The sequence below is a fragment of the Vombatus ursinus genome, unplaced genomic scaffold, assembly GCF_900497805.2.
Source record: "Vombatus ursinus unplaced genomic scaffold, bare-nosed wombat genome assembly UNPS02000582.1, whole genome shotgun sequence".
NCBI classification, from domain to species: Eukaryota; Metazoa; Chordata; class Mammalia; order Diprotodontia; family Vombatidae; genus Vombatus; species Vombatus ursinus.
In genome coordinates this window covers 22,266,693-22,287,577 of record NW_020940360.1, presented here as the reverse complement: position 1 = coordinate 22,287,577, position 20,885 = coordinate 22,266,693, and the positions used below count along the sequence as shown (strand labels likewise).

At 37.7% G+C, this 20,885-nt stretch overlaps 1 protein-coding gene across 2 annotated transcripts in view; it reads right to left on the bottom strand.

The window, feature by feature from the left end:
• Positions 1–20,885, bottom strand: part of KLHL32 (kelch like family member 32) — a 294,695-nt gene that overhangs the window by 11,099 nt on the left and 262,711 nt on the right. For both annotated transcript variants that reach the window (XM_027855902.1, XM_027855910.1), the window contains 2 exons: positions 5,038–5,096; positions 1,764–1,956 (listed from right to left, as the gene is read on the bottom strand). In XM_027855902.1, coding sequence (XP_027711703.1) covers positions 1,764–1,956; positions 5,038–5,096 — 252 coding nt within the window. The remainder of the gene's footprint in view (positions 1–1,763; positions 1,957–5,037; positions 5,097–20,885) is intronic.

The window sequence follows — 20,885 nt, the reverse complement described above, 5'->3', positions numbered from 1 at the left end:
TTTTTGGGCCTCTGAAATCATTTTTTATAAAGTCCAAAAAGGACTTTATAAGGACTCAAACATTTAAACACTACTTCCAACTAATAGTGCTCTGAATGGAGAATACTAATACTGTCACCACCACCAGGAATTAGGAGTGTTTGCCCATTTGGGGTACCTGGTTTTCAATTCACCATTTTAAAAAGGCATCAAAAGGTAATGCAATCTGCCAAGTCCTAGAACCTGATTTATAATTTTGTAAATGATTCAAAAGAAATGGACTAAAAGGCTGAGCTCATAGGATATAACAGAAGTAGATGGAACCTTAGAGATCACTAAGTGCAAAGCTTTCATTTTGCAAATAAGGAAATTAAAACCCAAAGAAGGAGAGAAAACTTGCTTAAGGTCACATAGTTAACTGGCGGCACAGACAAGATCTGATTCCAGGTCCTCTGAATCCAAAATTCCAAAATTCAGCTGTCTTTTCATTGCAAAACATTTGTGGGCCACCTCTAAGTTTTAATAATGCAAAGACAGAAAAAAAACTTTCAACTCCATGAAGATGATATAAAATTATGTTATTCGTGCGCCTTCCCTCCATGCCTTAATAAAGGATACGTCAGAATGATTAGGACATTATATGTAGCTTTTCATTATGGTAATGCTTCATTCTTGGATAGAAATTTTTAAATGGGTCTATACAGCTACTATCCCCCAAAATGCTGATACCTACAACACTGTATATTTCTTAAGAGCAAATATGGTATTGTCTGTACATGTCACTAAATAAAGAAGTGCAAAAGACAGAAACAACAAAAACCAAAGCAATAACTTTTTCCAGATCATTCTATCTATTGAAGATAGTTGGATTAAGTGGAAAAAATAAATTTAGTGGAACTTTAATTGTTGTCAGGAATATAAGGCTCACTTTGGATGAAGGGGGGAGGTGTTCACTAACTCAGAACCCCTATCCCCATAGCTGCATCATTTACAAAATTTAAAGTATTTGTTACAGCAAAGAAATGAATGAACATTTCTTAGCCACATAAAGAAGCAAGTTGGATACTTCACATAAGGAAAAAGTATTGTACCAAAAGTCAGAAAACACCTGCATTTAAATGCTTCTTCCAGTACTTATTAGCTGTGTGAACTTGGGCACATCACACCATCCCTAAGAGTTGTAGTTTCTTCATTTGTAAAATGAGAATAACAATGTTTTATATAGTTATCCTATAAATCAAATTAGATTTTAAATTTTTTTATTTAAAAACTTAGTAAATCTAAAAGTACTAAATAAGTGGCAGGTATTATTCTTGAGAATATGGAATACTGAAGAGAAAGCCATTCTTAGAGTCAAGAGAATCTGGATTGATGTCCCACCTTTGACACATGCTAGCTGTGTGACCATTGGCACGTTACTTATCTCAGTGCTATAGGCAACTCCTTAAGACCTTAAAATACAAATGAATTGTCAATCTAGGTCAGTAAAGGAAACTTCTACACTGCAAATTCTCTACTATTATTATTTTCTTAAAAACTCTAAAAGTAATACAGGTCACTTAGAAAAATTAACTAGCTTTAATAGCTTTGAGACTTAAATTACTAGACCTCCCCCTCCAAAAAAAGTGAACAACAATATCTCTAGTTACTAGAATCAAAACCATTTATGTTAGATATTTAGGAACATGGTAAAAATCATTTTAAAAAATGTATTTCAAAACAAAGCCAGCTTCTTGTCTCAAAAAGTTTTAGATTTTTCAAATTCACTAATCAAAAATACTTGCCAGTTAACAGGTTGAAATTGCAGCGCGTCCACTGGTCTGTATCTATGTTATAAGAATCTATATGTCTCACAAGGATGCGATCATTATTATAGTCCAGGTCATTGCCCCCAAGAACATATAGCTTCCTCTGGACAGCAGCCATGGAATGGTACACCCTTCTCTGTGGCATGGGGCTTCGACTGATCCACTGATTCTGCAAATGGGAGTAAAGCAGAACTATGTCTGTGATGGGATATGAATGTTTCCATGGCGTAAACGGCAAAGCCAAGTGTTCTAGATTATAAAGCTTCTTGGAGGTAGGGACAATGCCATTTTCCATCTCGTTATACTCATAACTCAGCAGAAGTATCTTACATGTAGCAGAAGCTACAAAATATTTTTTTGAGTTGAATTTAAAACATTTCTCCCTTTCCTCCTGTGTCACCCTCTCCCCCCATCCCCATGCCTCTTAAGTGCATCACTCACACAGTTCAACATGAATGGCTTGATAACAATGGCTGTAAAACTTAAGGACCTAAGGCCAATAAGAATAAACATAAAAAACCAAAAACTTAAATGTCATTTATTTTAAAGGCTTTTTAAGAGACAGAGTGAGAGAGAGAGAGAGTACTCTCCTATTTGTTTTTAATGAAATAACTTTGGAAATAATGTCCATTTGTGGCCATGTCTAATATGATATGAGAAAACACTAGCATGGTAGCTACCGGTCTCAAATCAGTGGTTACTCATTTAAGCAGATAACTTCAGTGCAAATGCATTTTGTGACTGGGGATTTTTGTTGCTCCTTGTGAACAGAGCCACTGAAGGACTCCCTGGATGAAGAAGGAAAAGGTGTTTTGTTGTTCTCCAAAATTAACTTTTTGGGGCAAATGGAAGAGGAGCTAAGACTGATCTGGCAACAAACATCTGATGGATTTAAAACAGGATTTAAAAGTCCTGTTAACATTGCTATGACCTCATTTTGTGACAAACTAGAAAAAGGAAATTTTAGGCATTCTATATTTTAAAAGAAAATGTCTGATATTGTACTGAGTATAATTTATCACTCATATTTAGTTCTGGGGGCACATGAGTGAGAAAAAGAACTAAGGTAAACTTACCCTACATGGATCTCTGGTCCAAAATTAGGAACTCGATGGCAAAAACCATCTCTAAAAAAATGAAATTTTAAATCACACTCCAGAGTTACAAAGAGTTTGAAAACTGCCCCAGAGAAGTAGATAGCCCTAAGAACTTCCTTTCTATATTAAACAAGAAGCATTTTTATTAAGAAAAATTGGGACTTGACCAGAAAAGTCCTCTGTTTTGAATGGTATACTTTCAAAAATCTCAGATTATGTCATCTCTGGGGAATGGGAACTAAGTTCATCTACACAAATATTAATTCATTCATGGCAGGCATTTCTATAGGCTCAGTTAAGTCTGCCTCTTCTTTTTCAAAGATATTTTTGGACAGAAAATGTGTTTTCTGCCATTTGAAAGGCACACCACTTTTGTCTGCCACCTTTTTCTATGTGTAGATGTCATGCAAAGAGAACAACTGTTCAAGCTAATTTTCAAATCAAACACCCTTCCAGCAAAATAAGTAACTTCCTTAATAAGAAAGTCAAGGCTTCCTTCAGGTATTTGGCCAAGAAATACTTTTAATTAGGCTACCAAGGCCTAAGCTCCAAATATGCTTTCTTCAGGTGCCTTCTATCAGACTCCATATTACAGTATTAGGAATTAATTTTTGCATTAGCAGTCCTGTCCCCTGCCACGGGACTATGGACACCATCTGGTTTGCAAAGCCTGCCTGCATCCCCTGATTATATCTTTAGCTTCCTCTACTGGAGTGCCTTCCAGGTGAGCCGCCAACCGCTGCAAAGGCAAAGAAACAGAGGGGCCTGGCGGGGTCATTCCTAATAAGCTAGAGTGTGAATACTAATCAGTGGTGGGAAAGCAGAGGTCACCCCAGCCTGCCTGTTGGCAGGTAGCAATGTGCTCTGTGGCAGATGGCGGGCATTATCGACTCTCCACAAAGGCCTAGAACAGAAACAAGCACCAAGGCTGAATGATAGAGTGATTGAGATTCTGTGCAAGATGTAAGCAGATGTGATGTTTGCCAGCACCCACCGTAAACAATATGCCAGTGGAATTTTTAAAAAGAGATTGTGTGTACAAACATGAAGCAGACCTCATTTGAGAAAAACACTAACCCTTCCTTTCCACTTTAACTGTATCTGTGCCAAATTCGAGAGACTGCCATTAATGATCCTGTCTGGGACAGCTAACTCACTGACATCCCCAAGTTAGAATCTCTGAAGTCTGCAAGCTCTAATAACTACAGGAAACACATTGGGATAGACAGGGAATGAGAGCCTCTCTAATTTTCAGAATCAAGCAATGGTTAAAAACACATAAAAAAGATACAAAAAAGGAAAGCTGAGCTGGTGCTTGATACACATTTTTGGCCCATCCCTGCTCAGGTCACCAAAACGAAGCTGATGTTTCATGTCCTTGATAACTTCTCTGGGGGAATATGAAAACCCAAATTAGACTATTTTGAAATGTTCCTTTAATCATGAAAAAGATTAAACATGGCCCAAAATGGACAAATGTAAAATTCAGTCGACATCTGGAAAATCTGTTGTTTAAACCAGAAGGAAGGGGGCTGATCTGTAGCTCTAAGCCCAGGGGAAAAAAACACATTTAAAATATATGAGGAGTGGACAGAGGGAAGGCCAGACCTCATTAGAATGTTTACAATTCAGGCCCTGCCTGCTGGTGAGTCAACAGCATAGGCAAAATCTACAGGCATTTCTACCTCCAGGTTTACTGACTGCTGAGCTGCCCTTGAGAGATAGAAATTACACACTGGGTTCCTCCCAGAAAGACACTCCTAACCAAAGCGTAGGGCATCAGGGCTCATTTGAACATCTTAGTCAAGGTCTTCTAGATAGAGAGAGGAGAGTATGTATACAATAATAATACCAATGAACACCAAACAAATATTTTTTCCCACCTAATACAGACAGGAAAGAACTGTGGAAAGATGGAAGAATTTAAACCACAGAATTTTCATGAGCTAAATTTCATTAGATAAAAGAAGGCTCATTTTCCTTATATATTATACATTCATATACATATATACATATACATACATATGTAGAGAGGGGAAAGTAGAGATATCACATATGTTGGTAATACAGTTAAAAATACATACATATTACACCAAATGATAACTTGAATATATCTTAAAATCAGTTTTCAGTAGGATCTGGCTTGTCCTTACCTGGTTGGGTTCGTACACCATGAGTCTGTTCTGATATTGTGCAGTATTAGTTACCCCACCTGTAATGGATTAACATGTGTTATATCTCTTCATGAATAAGACATGGGCTGTTCCCCAAATAAGAATGAAATACTACTGGAGGGAAAATTAAGTATGACTGAGGATTGGTTTGTGTGCCCTAATGGTAAACCTATGATGTGATTAAGCTCATTTAAGTAGCTTCACTTTCAAGCTACATTTTGGAGGTCATCTACTTAAGAAGAAGCAACAAGTGTGTTGTGATTTCCAAGACTGGATGCAGTCAGATTGTTATAAACTGGAGGGAAAAATAGCAACAAATCACTTGGAGAAAAGGGGAAGAGAGAGATGGAAAGTCAGTGGTAAGAAATGCTTCTCTGTGGTTTGTCCCAAGGACACTGAATAACGGGGATAATTCTTAGCCAAACATTTAACTTTGTAAATTCCAACGGTTTGCATAATAGTACACAAACAGCTTCTGCGTATTCGAAGATGCTATTTCCCTAGACCAGAGTAACTTAGCATAAATTAAATAGTATAGCCTAGGGTCTACAGTTGTTCTGCTTTAAAAAAAAAAATTAAAAAGTCACTATTCAACCTTTAAAACTCTTCCAAAATTCCTGTCTTTGAAACTCTCTTGATTGCAGCATAGATCTAAGGAGGCTTGAGATCATTTACTTAACCAAAAACTCAAACATATTTCATGCTGTTCCCAGTTCTCCCCTATTCTGACTTCCTTCCAGGCCTGTTGTGTATACAGAGCAACACACAGTGTAGTAACCATTTGCTCAGCATGAATTTTTACAATCAAAATGCAAACCTCTAAAAATCAGCATGTAAAACGGCTTTGTGGAAGAAACGGCGTTAGTGGACATCAAGAAAAGCGCCCCCCCATACAAAAAAAAGTCCACAAATATAGAAGCAAGTAATTTCTATTTAAGGTAGAAGAAATTTTTAACAATAATACTCTTGTGTATTATGTTCTAAATCTTGACCCCAAGTTAGTGGTTAAAGCCAGAACTGTTTAGGCTAGTGACCTTGTTTATTTAATACCTTCAATATGGTAAGGCTGCAAAGAAATATATAATTCTATATTTTCTGTGTATGTATAGCACACACCTAAAGTTCTCTTCTTTGGCAAGCTCATAGTCTAGTAGCACAGTCGACATAACATACAAATTCTCTGCAAAGGTCACCACTTACAACATCATTTAGTAAGAATAATTCAATTAAATTCTACAAGTCCATGAGAACCTGGTATGTTTAAGTCATTGTGCTAGCATAGTGGTGTCTAGTTGACAACAAAAAGGTTGAATACAATGAACTAATGATAAAAGATAAGTAAATAAGACATGGAAAAAAAAAACTGATCCAGGCCAAACATTATTCTCCCACTTCCCCCCAGTAAAGAACTTGAATCATTCATTTAATTTTCTAAGACCATTTTTAAGTAGAGGTTAGGTTTCATTCCCTCTAAGGCAAGGAACTCCTTTTGAGATCAATGGGAAATTTGCCTGTGGTATAAATCCATGAAGAAGACACAAATGAGGTTCTAGTATCTAAGTGAAAAAAGAACTCTGAATTTCTTAAAGAATGTCTCCTTTCCAATACAAAAATCAAAGGAAAAAAGTCTGTCACACTTAAGAAAAGCATGGCAGAAATAACTATATTCCCTCAAATATTTAAGATAAAGATATGATGAAATACATACCTTTTTTGCCAAATACATTAGCAGAATGTATTAATTTTTAGCATCTCTCTTCCTTTGTGAAACTTTCAATACCTAATTGTCCCTACCCAGCATAACAACAGAAGACGAACTACCAAATGTCCACTGAGATTACATAAGTCTTTGGCATTAAAATGATTAACCAACCCTTGCTCAGGGTACATCAATGAGAAATGCAAATGTAACAGACTGGCGAGCCAAATTACCTTCCACACAAGCTTGGATCATGGAAGCTGCTGAACTTGTTGCAGAAATACAAGACCCTACTGAGGTCAACTTCAGTAAAATTGTTGAAGACAGTACTTCAAATGTCCATAGTATTATCCTTAACAGATTTTGTTTGTTAGAGATTAAATGTATAGCAATTCAATTAGAATGTCACTATTGTAGTAAACAACCCTGGCAGTTCAATACCTTCCCTTATAAGATTCTCCAGCATTCTCATTATTATTTATCATTTTCCACAGAAGCAATCTTTTTTTTCCTAATCTGTGCTGAGTAATTAGATTTCTTTAACATATGTATTTTCATTCATATAATAATATTTAGAAATGAGCAGTCAGATTACTAGTTGGGGGGAAAAATTATAGTTATTTGGTTGATTAGCACCAGGACGTGAAATGGCAAGACTTTGGCCAAGTCACTGTTGTGAAGGAAAACCCCAGACAGTGCTGCTGCTACTGCTCCCCATTAAAATAACTGACAAATACGCACATAAATAAAGCCACTTCCCTTCGTACACACACACACACACACACACACACACAAAAATGGATGAAGCATCCCAGCTCTCCCTGCTTACATTTCCTTGATGCCTTTGCTCATTTGTGGAGTTTCTTCATTGCATTCCCTTCACACACTACTCTTCACTTTTAGATTAATCTGCTGAAATGAGATGCTAAGGATTTGCATACAGATTTGACTACACAAAAATAGATATGGAATTAATAACAGTCTCTATATGTTTTAATTTCTCCTAGACTGGAGTACCCTTGCCTGCAGCGGTATTCTTGGCTTTGAAAGTCATCAAGCTGATTTGTCTGCTCTGAGGTTAGGATGCCACATGCTGCTACACTGTCCCCCGCAATCAAAGCACTTGCATAGATAGATTCCATGCCTGCCCCTATCAAGTATATTTTATAGATTGGCAGTTTTGATCTCCCTCCCCAGGGGGATAATCTGCATCTTAACAGCTTTCTATAGATACATCTGTCATTAAATATGCCATCTTGTATCAGCATCAACTTTCAAAACCAAGTTTTCCCTAACTTTGAAGTGCCACAGTTGAACTTGAGAATTTTCAACCAAAATTCAAAATGAACAGCCTCATCATATGCTCCTGAACTGTGACTTCAAAAAGAAAAATACTGCTGGCTACAGAAAGTCACTGAGGTCTTAAAGAACTGCCGGGAGAAATGAAAAGCTAACACACTGCCCAAAAGTGAGAAATGATTCCTATCACAGGACAAGACAACAGCAAGACATTTTCTTAAATTTCAATGGCACAAGTCTGCAAGGAACTCAATGATGAATGGACGCAACCCACCATAGAGAAGATAACAGGATGGTTAAAAACACCAAACAAACTCTGTCTACACTTTGGGATGCCCTCTCAGAAGCTTAAGGCTGTGACAAAGACAACAGCTAGTAAATACTTGTGTTACAAACAGCAAGGGGTAGTAGAAAAACAACTTTCTTTGTCCTCTGCTCTTAGCGGGTCAAGTCTGTGGCTAATTCTTTTTTTTTATAAAGATAATACTTTTATACTTGATAAACACTACACACTTCTTATGGACAAAGAAATTTTTCTTTTATAGCCCACTGTGGCCATAACACCTACCTTATTTCCACTGAAATCCCCCCAGCCAATATAACTAAGGAATCAGCCCTTGTGGAGATGGGCCCTGACAATCGTGCCTATCTCTTCAGCAGCCATAGCTACTAACACCCAGAAAATGAAGATATCCCCACCAGAGTCAAGTGGCTCAACTGTCAAATGGCTCAACATGAAGAATGAATACCATTTTATCAATGGAAATTATATTAAAGAAGATGCATCATCATCATCATCTGCTTTGCTGTGACACCCTAAGGACCGTGGGCCCTTCTATTGATTTGCTATTGAAACTTAGAGGTGTTTTCTCCCCCTATTAGAGTACCTCCTTGGGAATCTTGTTTTCTGTTTGTATTCCCAGTAGTTAGCACAGTGCTTAGAACACAGCACTGGCCAATGAGTAGAACACATTCAGTAAATACGTATTAGCTCAATACACAAATAACATATAAAATAAATTTATCAATCATTATATATTATATATTAGCAATTCTTAGGCTTAACAATATCTCATCCACATCAAAGTGTAAAAGCCTTCAGAACCATTACCAAGGAAAGCCACCAGAGTATTTACTAGGCACTCAATAAATACTTACTGAATAAAAGAGGAAAAGAAATAATAAGATTTAACTTGGCATATTTCTGCTTTTCACATACTGCTTTGCATATATAGGGTATCCCAAAAGTCTTACTGCAGTTTTAAGCTTTAATAGCTGTACACACAATGTACATACATACCACATATTCATATACAGATATACATATATTCATCTGTGTGTATTTTTTTTGTTCTTTGTATCCTTTGTTGTTCAGTAGTATCCGACTCTTCATGACCCCAAGAACCATACTGTCCATGGGGTTTTCTTGGCAAGGATACTGGAGTGGTTTGCCATTTCCTTCTCCAGTGGATTAAGGTAAACAGAGGTTAAGTGATTTGCCCAGCATCACACAGCTAGTTAAGTGTCCGAGGCTGGATATCAACTCAGGTCTTCCTGATTCTAGGCCCAGTACTCTACCCACTGAGCCACTTATCTGCCTACACCTGCCAAATAGTAAGTACCTCATAAATACCTGTTAATAACACAAAGCACAAATGGACACATACACAATCATTTAATCAATAAGCATCAGTAAGCAACAACTTATTTCCAGGTCCTGTACTAGGCTTTGCTGAGACAAAGACAAAAGCATCTGGCCTTAAGGAGGGATCATATGTATATACATATGCATCCACACACGGGGTCCCGATCTATGATTTCATGGCTATGGGGAACCTCTGCCCATGTGGATCAGCAACTATTCTCCCCATTACAACCTGAATTGCCTGGATGCCATTGACTTGCCCCAGGTCACACAACCATTAAAATAGCTGTATTCCCTATACCATGCTACTTTTCATGCTCATGTGTAAATACACATACCCACATATAGAGCCAGTACAAGACAATACCCCTGACACCTTGGTGTGACACTGGGCAAATCACTTAACCTCTCATTGCCCCAGGCAATCCTCTAAAACCACAGATTAGAAAAGGTAGAAATCTGCATTGGCAGTGGGAGGTTCCTCACTGGTATTTTCCACACCAAAGAAATCACAGGTTTAATATATATGTATATGTATGTAGGTATATCTTTTTTTTTGGTGGAGGTGGGTGGGGGAGGTTCATGTTATGCATATGTGTATATGTAAATCTAAGCTTTTCTTCCCTGAATCCCCCTATTTCCAAAATAACTCAAAATATTCATAGCTGAATCTTCTCTCTATGCCCTAAGCTAAGAAATGAATCTATTTGCATCAGGCAAAGAAATAAGAGCCAAGTGTATCTATTATTCACTTCAGTATACTCCTAACGATTGAAATAGTTCCTGTGAATGTAGGCTACACAGCATTAGAAGCGGAGCCTACACACAGCATGTAAGAGTAGTAAACATCTCCAGTGGATTCTAACATGGTAGAAACAATTTGAATCAAGGATATTTTTGATAGAGCAGCAACTATGCAAGAATCTTCCTCAATTCATACATTAAATGAAGAATATTATTCCCCTTGTTTTAACTGTCACACATGAGGAAGCCACACAAATGGATGGGTAATTAATTCACTCAAATTCCCCAGAGAGAGTTTCACATCTACAGTATATCTAGCTATAAGGAAAAGATTTTTGCATCGGGATATTTGTTTATCTTACCAATGTAGAACATCTCATGTAAACAAACAGGTCACTGACCCAAAGAGTCTCACGTGAATGTGTACAGCATTGAAGTAAATATGAACGATATAGGTTTTTCATGAACAAGAAATAATGTACAAACAAGGTTAAAACCTCCCAGTTTTAGCCATCAACAAAGAAAACCAGATGTCCTTTAAAATCTTCTAGGAAAGGCATGCTCTGATCCTACTGTAGATTATTGCTTCATATAATTAAAGTCTGCTTTGTATTTTAGTAGCAATGTTTTTAATCTAGAGATTTTGAAATGGAAAAAATGTAAATACAGAATCAATGAACCAGAATAAATCATATGGTCCAGCCCCCACTATCCCTTCCACCTTTGCACAGCCACTTAGTAGCAGGCTAACCACCCAAGTCATCCCGAATGGATGAATCTTGATCCTAATTATAAGACTATTCAGGTGTATACACACACACACTACACACACATATAAGTATGTGTGTATACACATAGACAATTGCTTTAAGTACTAAGACTGCTAGTAAGTTATTTCGACATTAAACTCAATATACTTTAAATTCACTTCCCCTACTTGATTTCCAGTTAAAAGATAAAGAATAATCAGTGTTCTCCTTTTAAAAAAAACCACAATAATAATAGTTCCTAGTTATATAATACTAGGAAGTAACACAAATACTACTATCACCATTGTGCAGATGAGGAAACTTAAAGACATAGAGAAGAATTGACTTGTCCAGGGTCACACAGCTAACAGATGTCAGAGCTGGGGCTCAAATTCCAAATGTGCTTTTTTGCTATTTCACAGTACCTCTCATGTTCTCAAGGGTGATTATTAAATCATTTATGGTGTAAGGGTCCAGAGCTATTTTTGGAAGGTGTGAATAAGGATGTAATTCAGCTGTTTTCTTTCCTCCAAAGAGTGATTTGTTTGTAACAGTTAGCTTAGGGGAATATAATCTCAATATCAGGTGCAATGCTGTCTGGCCCATATCTCAGAACAACAAAGGGCAAAGGCTGAGGTCAGAAAAGCTTTTAAGATGGAGATTTAAAAATTTTTTTCAACTTACGTAATATTGAGACCTACAAAGGAGATTTGAGTCATTAACTTGTATTATTACTGGATGTGAATTGTATCCCCGATGACTTGGAAGTATCAGTTTAATACCTGTTCTCAGGTATTAAAATAAGAACCAAATCCATAAGCAGTAACATTCTAAATGATTTTCCAGCAACCTTGGAACACCAGGCTTTACCTCACTCCTACTTTTTGCAAATCTCAGTTTGAGACACCACTGCAAGAGTATAAAGCGGTGTGTAAGGTCCCAGCTGGGCAGGTAGGTAGTGTTGTGGATACAGTGCTGGGCCTGCAGTCAGGAAGACTCATCCGCCTGAGTTAAAATCTGACCTCACACACTTCCTAGTTGTGTGACCCTGGGCAAGTCACTTAACCCTGTTTGCCTCTGTTTCCTCATCTATAAAATGAGCTTGAGAAGGAAACGGCAAAACATTCCAGTATCTTTGCCAAGAAAACCTCAAATGTGGCCACAAAGAGTCTGAAACAACTGAACAACAACCCATTCATTCAGCAAGGAAATAGAGCTATCCTTTCTTCATCATACGTGCAGCTTTGTGCTCGTTTCTCAGTTTATAGCTGCAATCAGAAAAATTAACAGGTAAGTTGTTATACAGAGTGTTCTAAAAGTCCTAGTGTAGTTAAACTGCACTAAGACGTGTGAGACACCTTGTGCAAAATGAGCTAATGATTTATTTTCACAAAGATGTTTTTCAGTAGTTGATGTAATGTACCGCACAACAGAGATCAAATTTTTTAAAAGAGAAAAAGTGCAATGTAAAAAATTTGAGTCATGTTGATCTATCCTACACTTATTTTACTTCAGTATTTTCATTTAAATCTAAATGGTATGCAGCTCATTTGTGAATTGGGTCATGGTGTCAAATGCTGTTGGCACCAGCAAAATTTGACTACTTCTAACATTTTAAATTATCTGCTAATGGCTATCTCCATAGAGCTTGGTACTTGGAGTTCCTCTGAGCTTTTCTCACTTTTAAAAAATATCGACATATTTCAAAAGTGTCTTGACCCCCAAGGGAGAAAGAAAAGACTGAAAATCCCGCTCAAGTCTTCAATAAAACCTTTGCTACCAAACAGAACACCAGAAACCCTGTGTGGGAACTGAGCCAGGTCCTCATATCTGCTGTGTTCCAATGTCTGCCAGATCTCAAAAGGATGCCAATGTTCCAGTCCCTCATCAATTAGCTGAAACGCTTTGGTGAGCTGCTGGAGGATTAAAGAATTGGTTTCAAAAACCTTCATCACCTTCCAGAAATGGGGATTTAATATTTAAGATCTGTGACATCCAGCGTAAATAATATGTCTTTTTTATTTTTTAAGGAGCGCACAGAAATATGTAGTTTACCTTACTATGGAGTAGTTCAATTTACAATTTATTTATTACATGTAAGAATGGGAGAAGACAGTTGGCACCATTAAAACACTGTAGGTTTCACTGTTGATCCCCTCCCCCCCACCCCGCTTCTTTCCAATTGCAGCTCCACTGCTGCCCCAGAAAAAGTGGAGGTTTTCTTCTCAGGAACACAGCAGGGCAGAAGGAGACCTGAGAAAATTGTGATTGTCTTCATTAACCGTGATTAACGTAGGCAGCCCATTTTAATGCAAGAAAAGAACAAAATAAACTTACTTTATGGAACAGCAAAGGGAAAAGAAAGTTCAAACTTTGTATTTTCTTTTCTTTCCTTTTTTTTTTCTTAAAGAAAATAGCAATGCCATGTTGCAACAGAGAAGGCCACTAATTTTTCTTGGAGAAGAAGTGTGCTTTCACTGGCGTAAGGAGTTTCTTAGAAGGAATTTTAACCAATGCAAATCAACCTTTTTTCTGCAACTTGCAGCCTCAGAGAGTTGCTTGGGGTTTGGAAAAGTTAAATGGTTTGCCCATAGTCTCATAGCTAGTATGTGGCTGAGGTGGGCTTTAACCCACGTCTTCTTAGCACCGAGGCCAGGTTTCTGTCCATCATACCAGGGAGAGTCAAACTCAAATACAAATAGATCCCTCCTAACTGCATACTAACTTGGAAAACCAGAAATTAATATTATCCCTATTCTATTCTATTCTATTCTATTTTTATTTGTTGTGTTAAACATTTCCCCATTCATTTTTAAATTTATTAATAAATTTATTTTTAGTTTTCAACATTTACCTCCACAAGATTTTGAGTTCCAAATTTTCACCCCATCTTGCCCCTCCCCCACCCCAAGATGGCATGCATTCTGAATACCCCTTCCCTTAGTCTGCCTTCCCTTCTATCTCTTCCCCCCTTCTCTTATCCCCTTCCCCTTCTATTTTCCTGTAGGACAGGATAGATTTCTGTACCCCATTTTCTGTATTTCTTATTTCCCAGTTGCATGTGAAAACATTTTTTTTAAACATGTGTTTTTAAAACTTTGGGTTCTAAATTTTCTCCCTTCCTCCCTCCCCACCCACCCTCACTGAAAAGGCAAGCAACTCAATATAGGTTACACATGTGCAATTATGCAAAACACTTCCATAGTAGACATGCTGTGAAAAACTAACTCTATTTCCCTTAATCCCATTCTGCCCTCCCCCATTTATTCTATTCCTTCTTTTGACCCTGGACTTCTTCAGAAGTATTTGCTTCTGATTACCCCCTTTCCCAATCTGCCCTCCTCTCTATCATCCCCCTACTCTCTTGTCCCCTTTCCCCCCTATTTTCCTGTGGGGTAAGACAGATTTCCACACCCAATTGAGTGTGTATATTATTCCCTCCTTAAGTCAATCCTATGAGAATAAGATTCACTCATTCCCTCTCACCTTCCCCGTTTCCCCTCCACTGTAACAGCCTTTTCTTCCTGTTTTTTGTGAGATAATTTACTCTGTTCTTACCTCTCCCTTTCTCTTTCTCCTAGTATAATCCTCTCTCACCCCTTAATTTTATTCTCCAGATATGGCCCCTTCACCATCAACTCCCCCTGTGCCCTCTATCTATCTATCTATATACATACATACATATAATTTTTTCCTTCTAACTATCCTAATGCTGACAAAGGTCTCATGAGTTACAAATATCATCTTTCCATGCAGGAATGTAAACAGTTCAACCTTGATAAGTTTCTTATGATTTCTCTTTCCTATTTACCGCTTCCATGTTTCACTTGAGTCTTGTATTTGAAAGTCAAATTTTCTATTCAGCTCTGGTTTTTTCATCAAGAATGCTTGAAAGTCCTCTATTTCACTGAATGCCCATTTTTTCCCCTGAAGGATTATACTCAGTTTTGCTGGGTAGGTGATTCTTGGTTGCAGTCCTATCTCCTTTGCCCTCCGGAATATTATATTCCATGCCCTGTGGTCCCTTAATGTAGAAGCTGCTAAATCCTGTGTTATCCTGATTGTGTTTCCACCATACTTGAATTGTTTCTTTCTAGCTGCTTGCAATATTTTCTCCTTGACCTGGGAACTCTGGCATTTGGCTACAATATTTCTAGGAGTTTTCCTTTGGGGATCTCTTTCAGGAGGAGATTCTTTCCATTTCTATTTTGCCCTCTGGTTCTAAAACATCAGGACAGTTTTCCTTGATCATTTCTTGAAAGATGATGTCTAGGCTCTTTTTTTGATCGCGGCTTTCAGATAGTCCAATAATTTTTAAATTCTCTCTCCTGGATCTATTTTCCAGGTCAGTTGTTTTTCCAATGAGATATTTCACATTGTTTTCTAATTTTTCATTCTTTTCGATTTGTTTTACAGTGTCTTGATTTCTCATAAAGTCACTAGCTTCCAATTGCTCTCTTCTAATTTTTAAGGAAGTATTTCCTTCAGTAAGCTTTTGGACTTCCTTTTCCATTTGGCCAGTTTTATTTTTTAAGGCATTCTTCTCCTCATTGGCTTTTTGGACCTCTTTTGCCATTTGGGTTAGGCTATTTTTTAAGGTGTTATTTTCTTCAGTATTTTTTTGGGTCTCCTTTAACAAGCTGTTGACTTGTTTTTCATGATTTTCTTGCATCACTCTCAGTTTTTCCTCTACTTCTCTTACTTGCTTCTCAAAATCCCTTTGTAGCTCTTCCAAGGCCTGGGACTGATTCATATTTTTCTTGGAGGCTTTGGATGTAGGAGCTTTGACTTCGCTGTCTTCTTCTGGTTGTATGTTTTGATCTTCTTTATCACCAAAGTAAGATAATATAGTCTGACTCTTTTCGCGCTGTTTACTCATGACCCCAACCAATTACTTGAGTTTTAAACTCTTTGTTAAGGTAAAAGTCTGCTTCCAATGTGGAGAATGTACTGTCCCAAGCTTTAGGGGTTTGTACAGCTGTTTTCAGATATAGTTCTAGGGACCTGTAAATTTTCAGTTCTTCCAACGTGGTATGATAAGGGGCAAGGTGTTTCTTCTCCACAGCCACAACAAGCTCCACCACGCCAGCACTCCTCCTGGCCCCAGGACCCCTCCTCAGAACTGTGACTCAAATCCAAGCACAGGCAGAACAAGAGATTCCTGCCTCAGCACTGGCAAAAAGATCCCTGCAATCTCCCTCTGATCAGCCACTCAATTCCCCCTCAGTCTGTGGGCCAGAAGCTCAGGAGGCAGCTGCTGCCCCAGAGGCCACGCTCAGGACTTGCGACTGAGACCTAGCTCCTTCTCTCACCCCAGTCACAGACTTTTCCCACTGACCTTCTAAGTTGTTTTTGGCATTCATGGGTTGAGAAGTCTGGAAACCGCCACAGCTGCCCGCGATTCAGTCCTCTGAGGCCTGCTCCATGTTCGCTGTGGCCTGCGCGCCCACGCCGAACTGCATTCCTCTCCCCACCCAGCACGATATACCTTTCTAATCAACCATCCAGGTTGTCTTGGGCTGGAAATTTGTTTCACTCTGTCTTTTTGTGGGTTCTGTTGCTTTAGAATTTGTTTAGAGCCATTTTTTTACAGGTATTTAGAGGAGTTTGGGGGAGAGCTCAAGCAAGTCACTGCTTTCCCTCTGCCATCTTGGCTCCGCCCCCCTATCTCTCCCTGTTACATTTTAATCTAGTTTGGGCAGCACTCCCACTCATGGACCTCAAGTTTGACACCTATGCAAATCATACCATACTACCATTCCAATTGCTTAGTTTTACAGCCATACTGTCATGAGCATAGAGTAGATTCTATGCTAGGATATTCCTTAAGAGATACCACTTGACTAATATGGAAATATGTTTTACAGGATTGCACATATATAACCTATATAAAATTGCTTACTATCATAGAGAGGGGGGAGGGGAAGTAACAAGAAAATTTGGAACTCAAAATTTTATAAAAAAATGAATATTAAAAATTTTCTTTACATGTAATTGGAAAAAATGAAATACTATTTTAAAAAAGAACTATACCACTTAAAGAAAAGGGTAAGGATTTAAACAGTTTATAACTTTTGGGGTTGTTAAAGCATCTGATGGGGAACAAATAAGAAGAAATGTTTACTAAGCATTCCTGAAAAATCATAGCCAAACATGGGCAATTTTAGTGTAATTTTCAAGAGGCTGACATAGTGACAACATGTGAAATTAAATGAATCCAAGAAAAAGATGAAATTTGGTAGAAAATGTAAATTATAGTAATTCAGTGGTTGCTTCATCATTTCCACCACCCCCTGGCATGGAGACCTTTATTTCCAACCTTATCTAATATTTATTTTCCTTTTTTAAAAATGTCTGTACAGAGATGCCATGACCCACTCTATGTACATGATATATCTCCCGAAACACTATCTCCAACATATATTTATATACTAGACTACCCTAGTTCATTCACTAGACGAGGCTTTTATTAAAATATATGTATGTATTCATGTCCATTGGTATGTGTAACTTATAAGATGAGCAACTGACATTCCTGTCTCATTTATCTTCCTTTTCTTTTTTAGGCTGCTAATTAATCTTAACTTCATCTTTTAATTTATCTAACCCATGGCTCTTCTAAATTGGCTCTCTTCAGTGACACCAAAGATAAAAGCCAAGAATTGATACAATTATCTAGACATTGTAGTTGAAACCCCTATATTATCCAAAGAACTATATCTTAGCTTCCTTAAGGATAAAATGACAAGAAATGTGCAAAGTGCTAGAAGGCCTAAAGAAGAATTTCATAACAGTTAACGGTGTTTTAAAATAAAGGGGTGGGGCTAAATTACTGAGTAAGGCTATGGAATATCCTTCCCAAGAGGCCTTAAAAAAGGTTGTTTCAGTGATGAAAGAAAGGTGGAGAAAGTATGAAACCTCCGAAAGGAAATTCCACACTTTTGAATCTATGTTTCTCCATTTGGCATGGCCCTGGAAGACTAGTTCAATCAGTTCCATTAAATATAATAAAACAGGCCTCATCCAACAATAAAAAGATTCAATTTTCCATAAATGGGGGCTGAACTAAGTATCTGAAGCTACATAATCCTTGAGAGTATCATTATTTCCTAAACTACAACCATTGGGAACTAAACGTCACACTACTATCCCAAAAGAGTTATTACTATATCTCCCAAAGTAGGATAAAGGAAATAAAACCCAATAAATCAATTCCCTTCCTCTTTAGGGATTGGGTAATTCCAATCTACTCCTCCTAAAACAGTGACAGTGCTACAATTTTTAAGTGTCATCACAGAGAATGGCAAAAGTAGGCTTTCCAGGATGAAGCTTCCAGCAATAAAGATTTGGCAGTTCTGTGGCTTGGCTCCTATGCTGTCCTCATGAATAACGAAATAGACAAACTGGATTTCCCACAAAGTGGGAACAGTTCTGCCCTCTCTAGTGAAAGTCACATGTTCAAAGGCAAGCTAAGAGTAAATTCTATAGACTAGGGTAGCTGGTGTCTCACAGACCCCTTGAGCAGTCTCATGAGGCCAGTGGATTCCTTTTCAGAAAAGCTTTTTAAAAATGCATATAATAAAAAACATAGGATTACAAAACAAATGCAATTTAAAAAATTTTTTTTAAAGTTCACAGAGAGATGGGGAGAAAATTTGGAACTCAAAATCCCGTGGAAGTGAATGTTGAAAACTAAAAATAAATTGTCTTTAAAAATTTTTGTTTAAATTAAAGAGAATAAAAAGGTTACAGACTCCAGATTATGAACATCTGCTGCAGATCTTTCTGTCCGTGACTTTCATACGAGCGTCACCCTCTTTATCTGTTAAATCTGAAACTTGAAAGGAAGAGAAGTAATCCAGAAATCCCCTTTTTTGAATGCCAGGGTCATTAGGTACAAATTCCAGACTGCCATCTTTTCCAGCACCTTATCAGTGATGGCATTTCCTCCAAGTTCCTTTTCCAGTTTTAAGGGTGTCTAAAAAAACCTTCCTACCAATGCTTGAGAAATGCCAAAAATTATAGCATCTAAAGCCCCAAACCCATCAATAGCGGAATGTAATTTGTATGAGAAAGTATTTTGGGATTTAAGTATTTTCCTTAGGAAAAATGAAGACCACAACATTTGGAAAAATCACATGGTTTAAATTCAAATCAATAAAAGCCCTTGGCCAAAAAGGGAAGGCTGTTGACTGTATGTGAAGGCTTCTGTAGGAGGGAGCCAGGTAATCTGGTGGAAAGAGAACTGCTTTCAGAGTCCAAAAGACAGTTGGAATCTTGCCTCACACACTTATCAGTATGGCTCCAGACAAGTCCCTGCACATCTCAGCCTCATTTTCCTCATCTACAAAATGGGGATCTACCTTACACAATTGTTGGGAGGATCAAATGGAACAGTATATGTAAAATACTTCCAAATTGTGAAGTGCTATGTAAGTGCTTATTATTATTGTTGTTGTTGTACATATATCACCTTAGATGTACAGAGCAAATAATTTTTTTTTAATTTAGTTTATCTGAAAAATAAACACAAAAACTGCTAGTATAGTTCACTGAATTTCAGAGTTGGAAGGGTTTCATTGGTAATCTTCTTCAACCCATACCTGGAGTGCAGTCCCTTCTATGACATCCCATTGGTCATTCAGCCTTTACAGGAAGATGTCCAGTGATGGGAAACCCACTACCTTATGAGGCACTCCACTTCAGTTGGGGATAGGTAATACTGATTATTAGGAAGTTTTTCATTTACATTTAGCTATAAATCTGCCATTCTTAAACCTAACCCTAGTGCTTCCAATTCCATCTTCTGGGACTAAGCAGAAAAAAAAAATTAATCCTTATTCCCTGTGAAAGCCCTTCAAATAAACTGCAGTATCTGTTGGCAATAAGCTGAAACAATAGCAATCAAAAACACTTCTAGTGAAAAACAAATATTCACATATGATCTCTCAGTCTTCAATTATCTGCTGTGTATATGATACAACTCAATAGGATAGTAGATTTAGAGCCAGAAGGCACCTCAGGTATAGGACTAACACACCTCATCCAATCCATTCGTTGTACAGTGGAGAATGCTGAGGCCTGTTGCAGTTAAATGATCACACGAATAAGGTGGGATTTGAACCCAGGTCCTCTGACTCCAGAATCAGTGATTTTTTCCACTGTACTACACCTAAAGTGTAAAGGGGTGTACAATACCCCTTCTTGGTAAAAACCTCCAGGGTTAGGAGGTTACCAGTTTTCATCAGATTATTTATTTCCACTAGGTTTTACCGTACTCATCACTGCTTTCCCTGCCCAAGATGGGGAAATCTCCCTAAATTTTTCTCATCATTTTCCCCTTTAATCTTCAATAAGCATTCTACTAGGGAATTCATTTTTTCTTTCCTTTTCAGAAGTAAACACATTGGCCTTGGACACACTGTCCAACATTCTTCTATATGTAACTTGTTACATCTGAGTGGAGTGATGCAATCCTATTGCCTGCAAAGGTATCAGTATGGAGAGCTAAGAAAGTACTAGACCTGGAGTCAGGCAAAAATGAATTTAAGTCCTGCCATAGACAGTTAACTGTCTGACTCTGGACCAGTAACCAGGATTGTTGTAAGGCTAGAAAGAGATAATACATATGGGTTTGCTTTGCAAACCTTAGGGCACTATATAGCAACGTCAACTACAATGATGATGATGA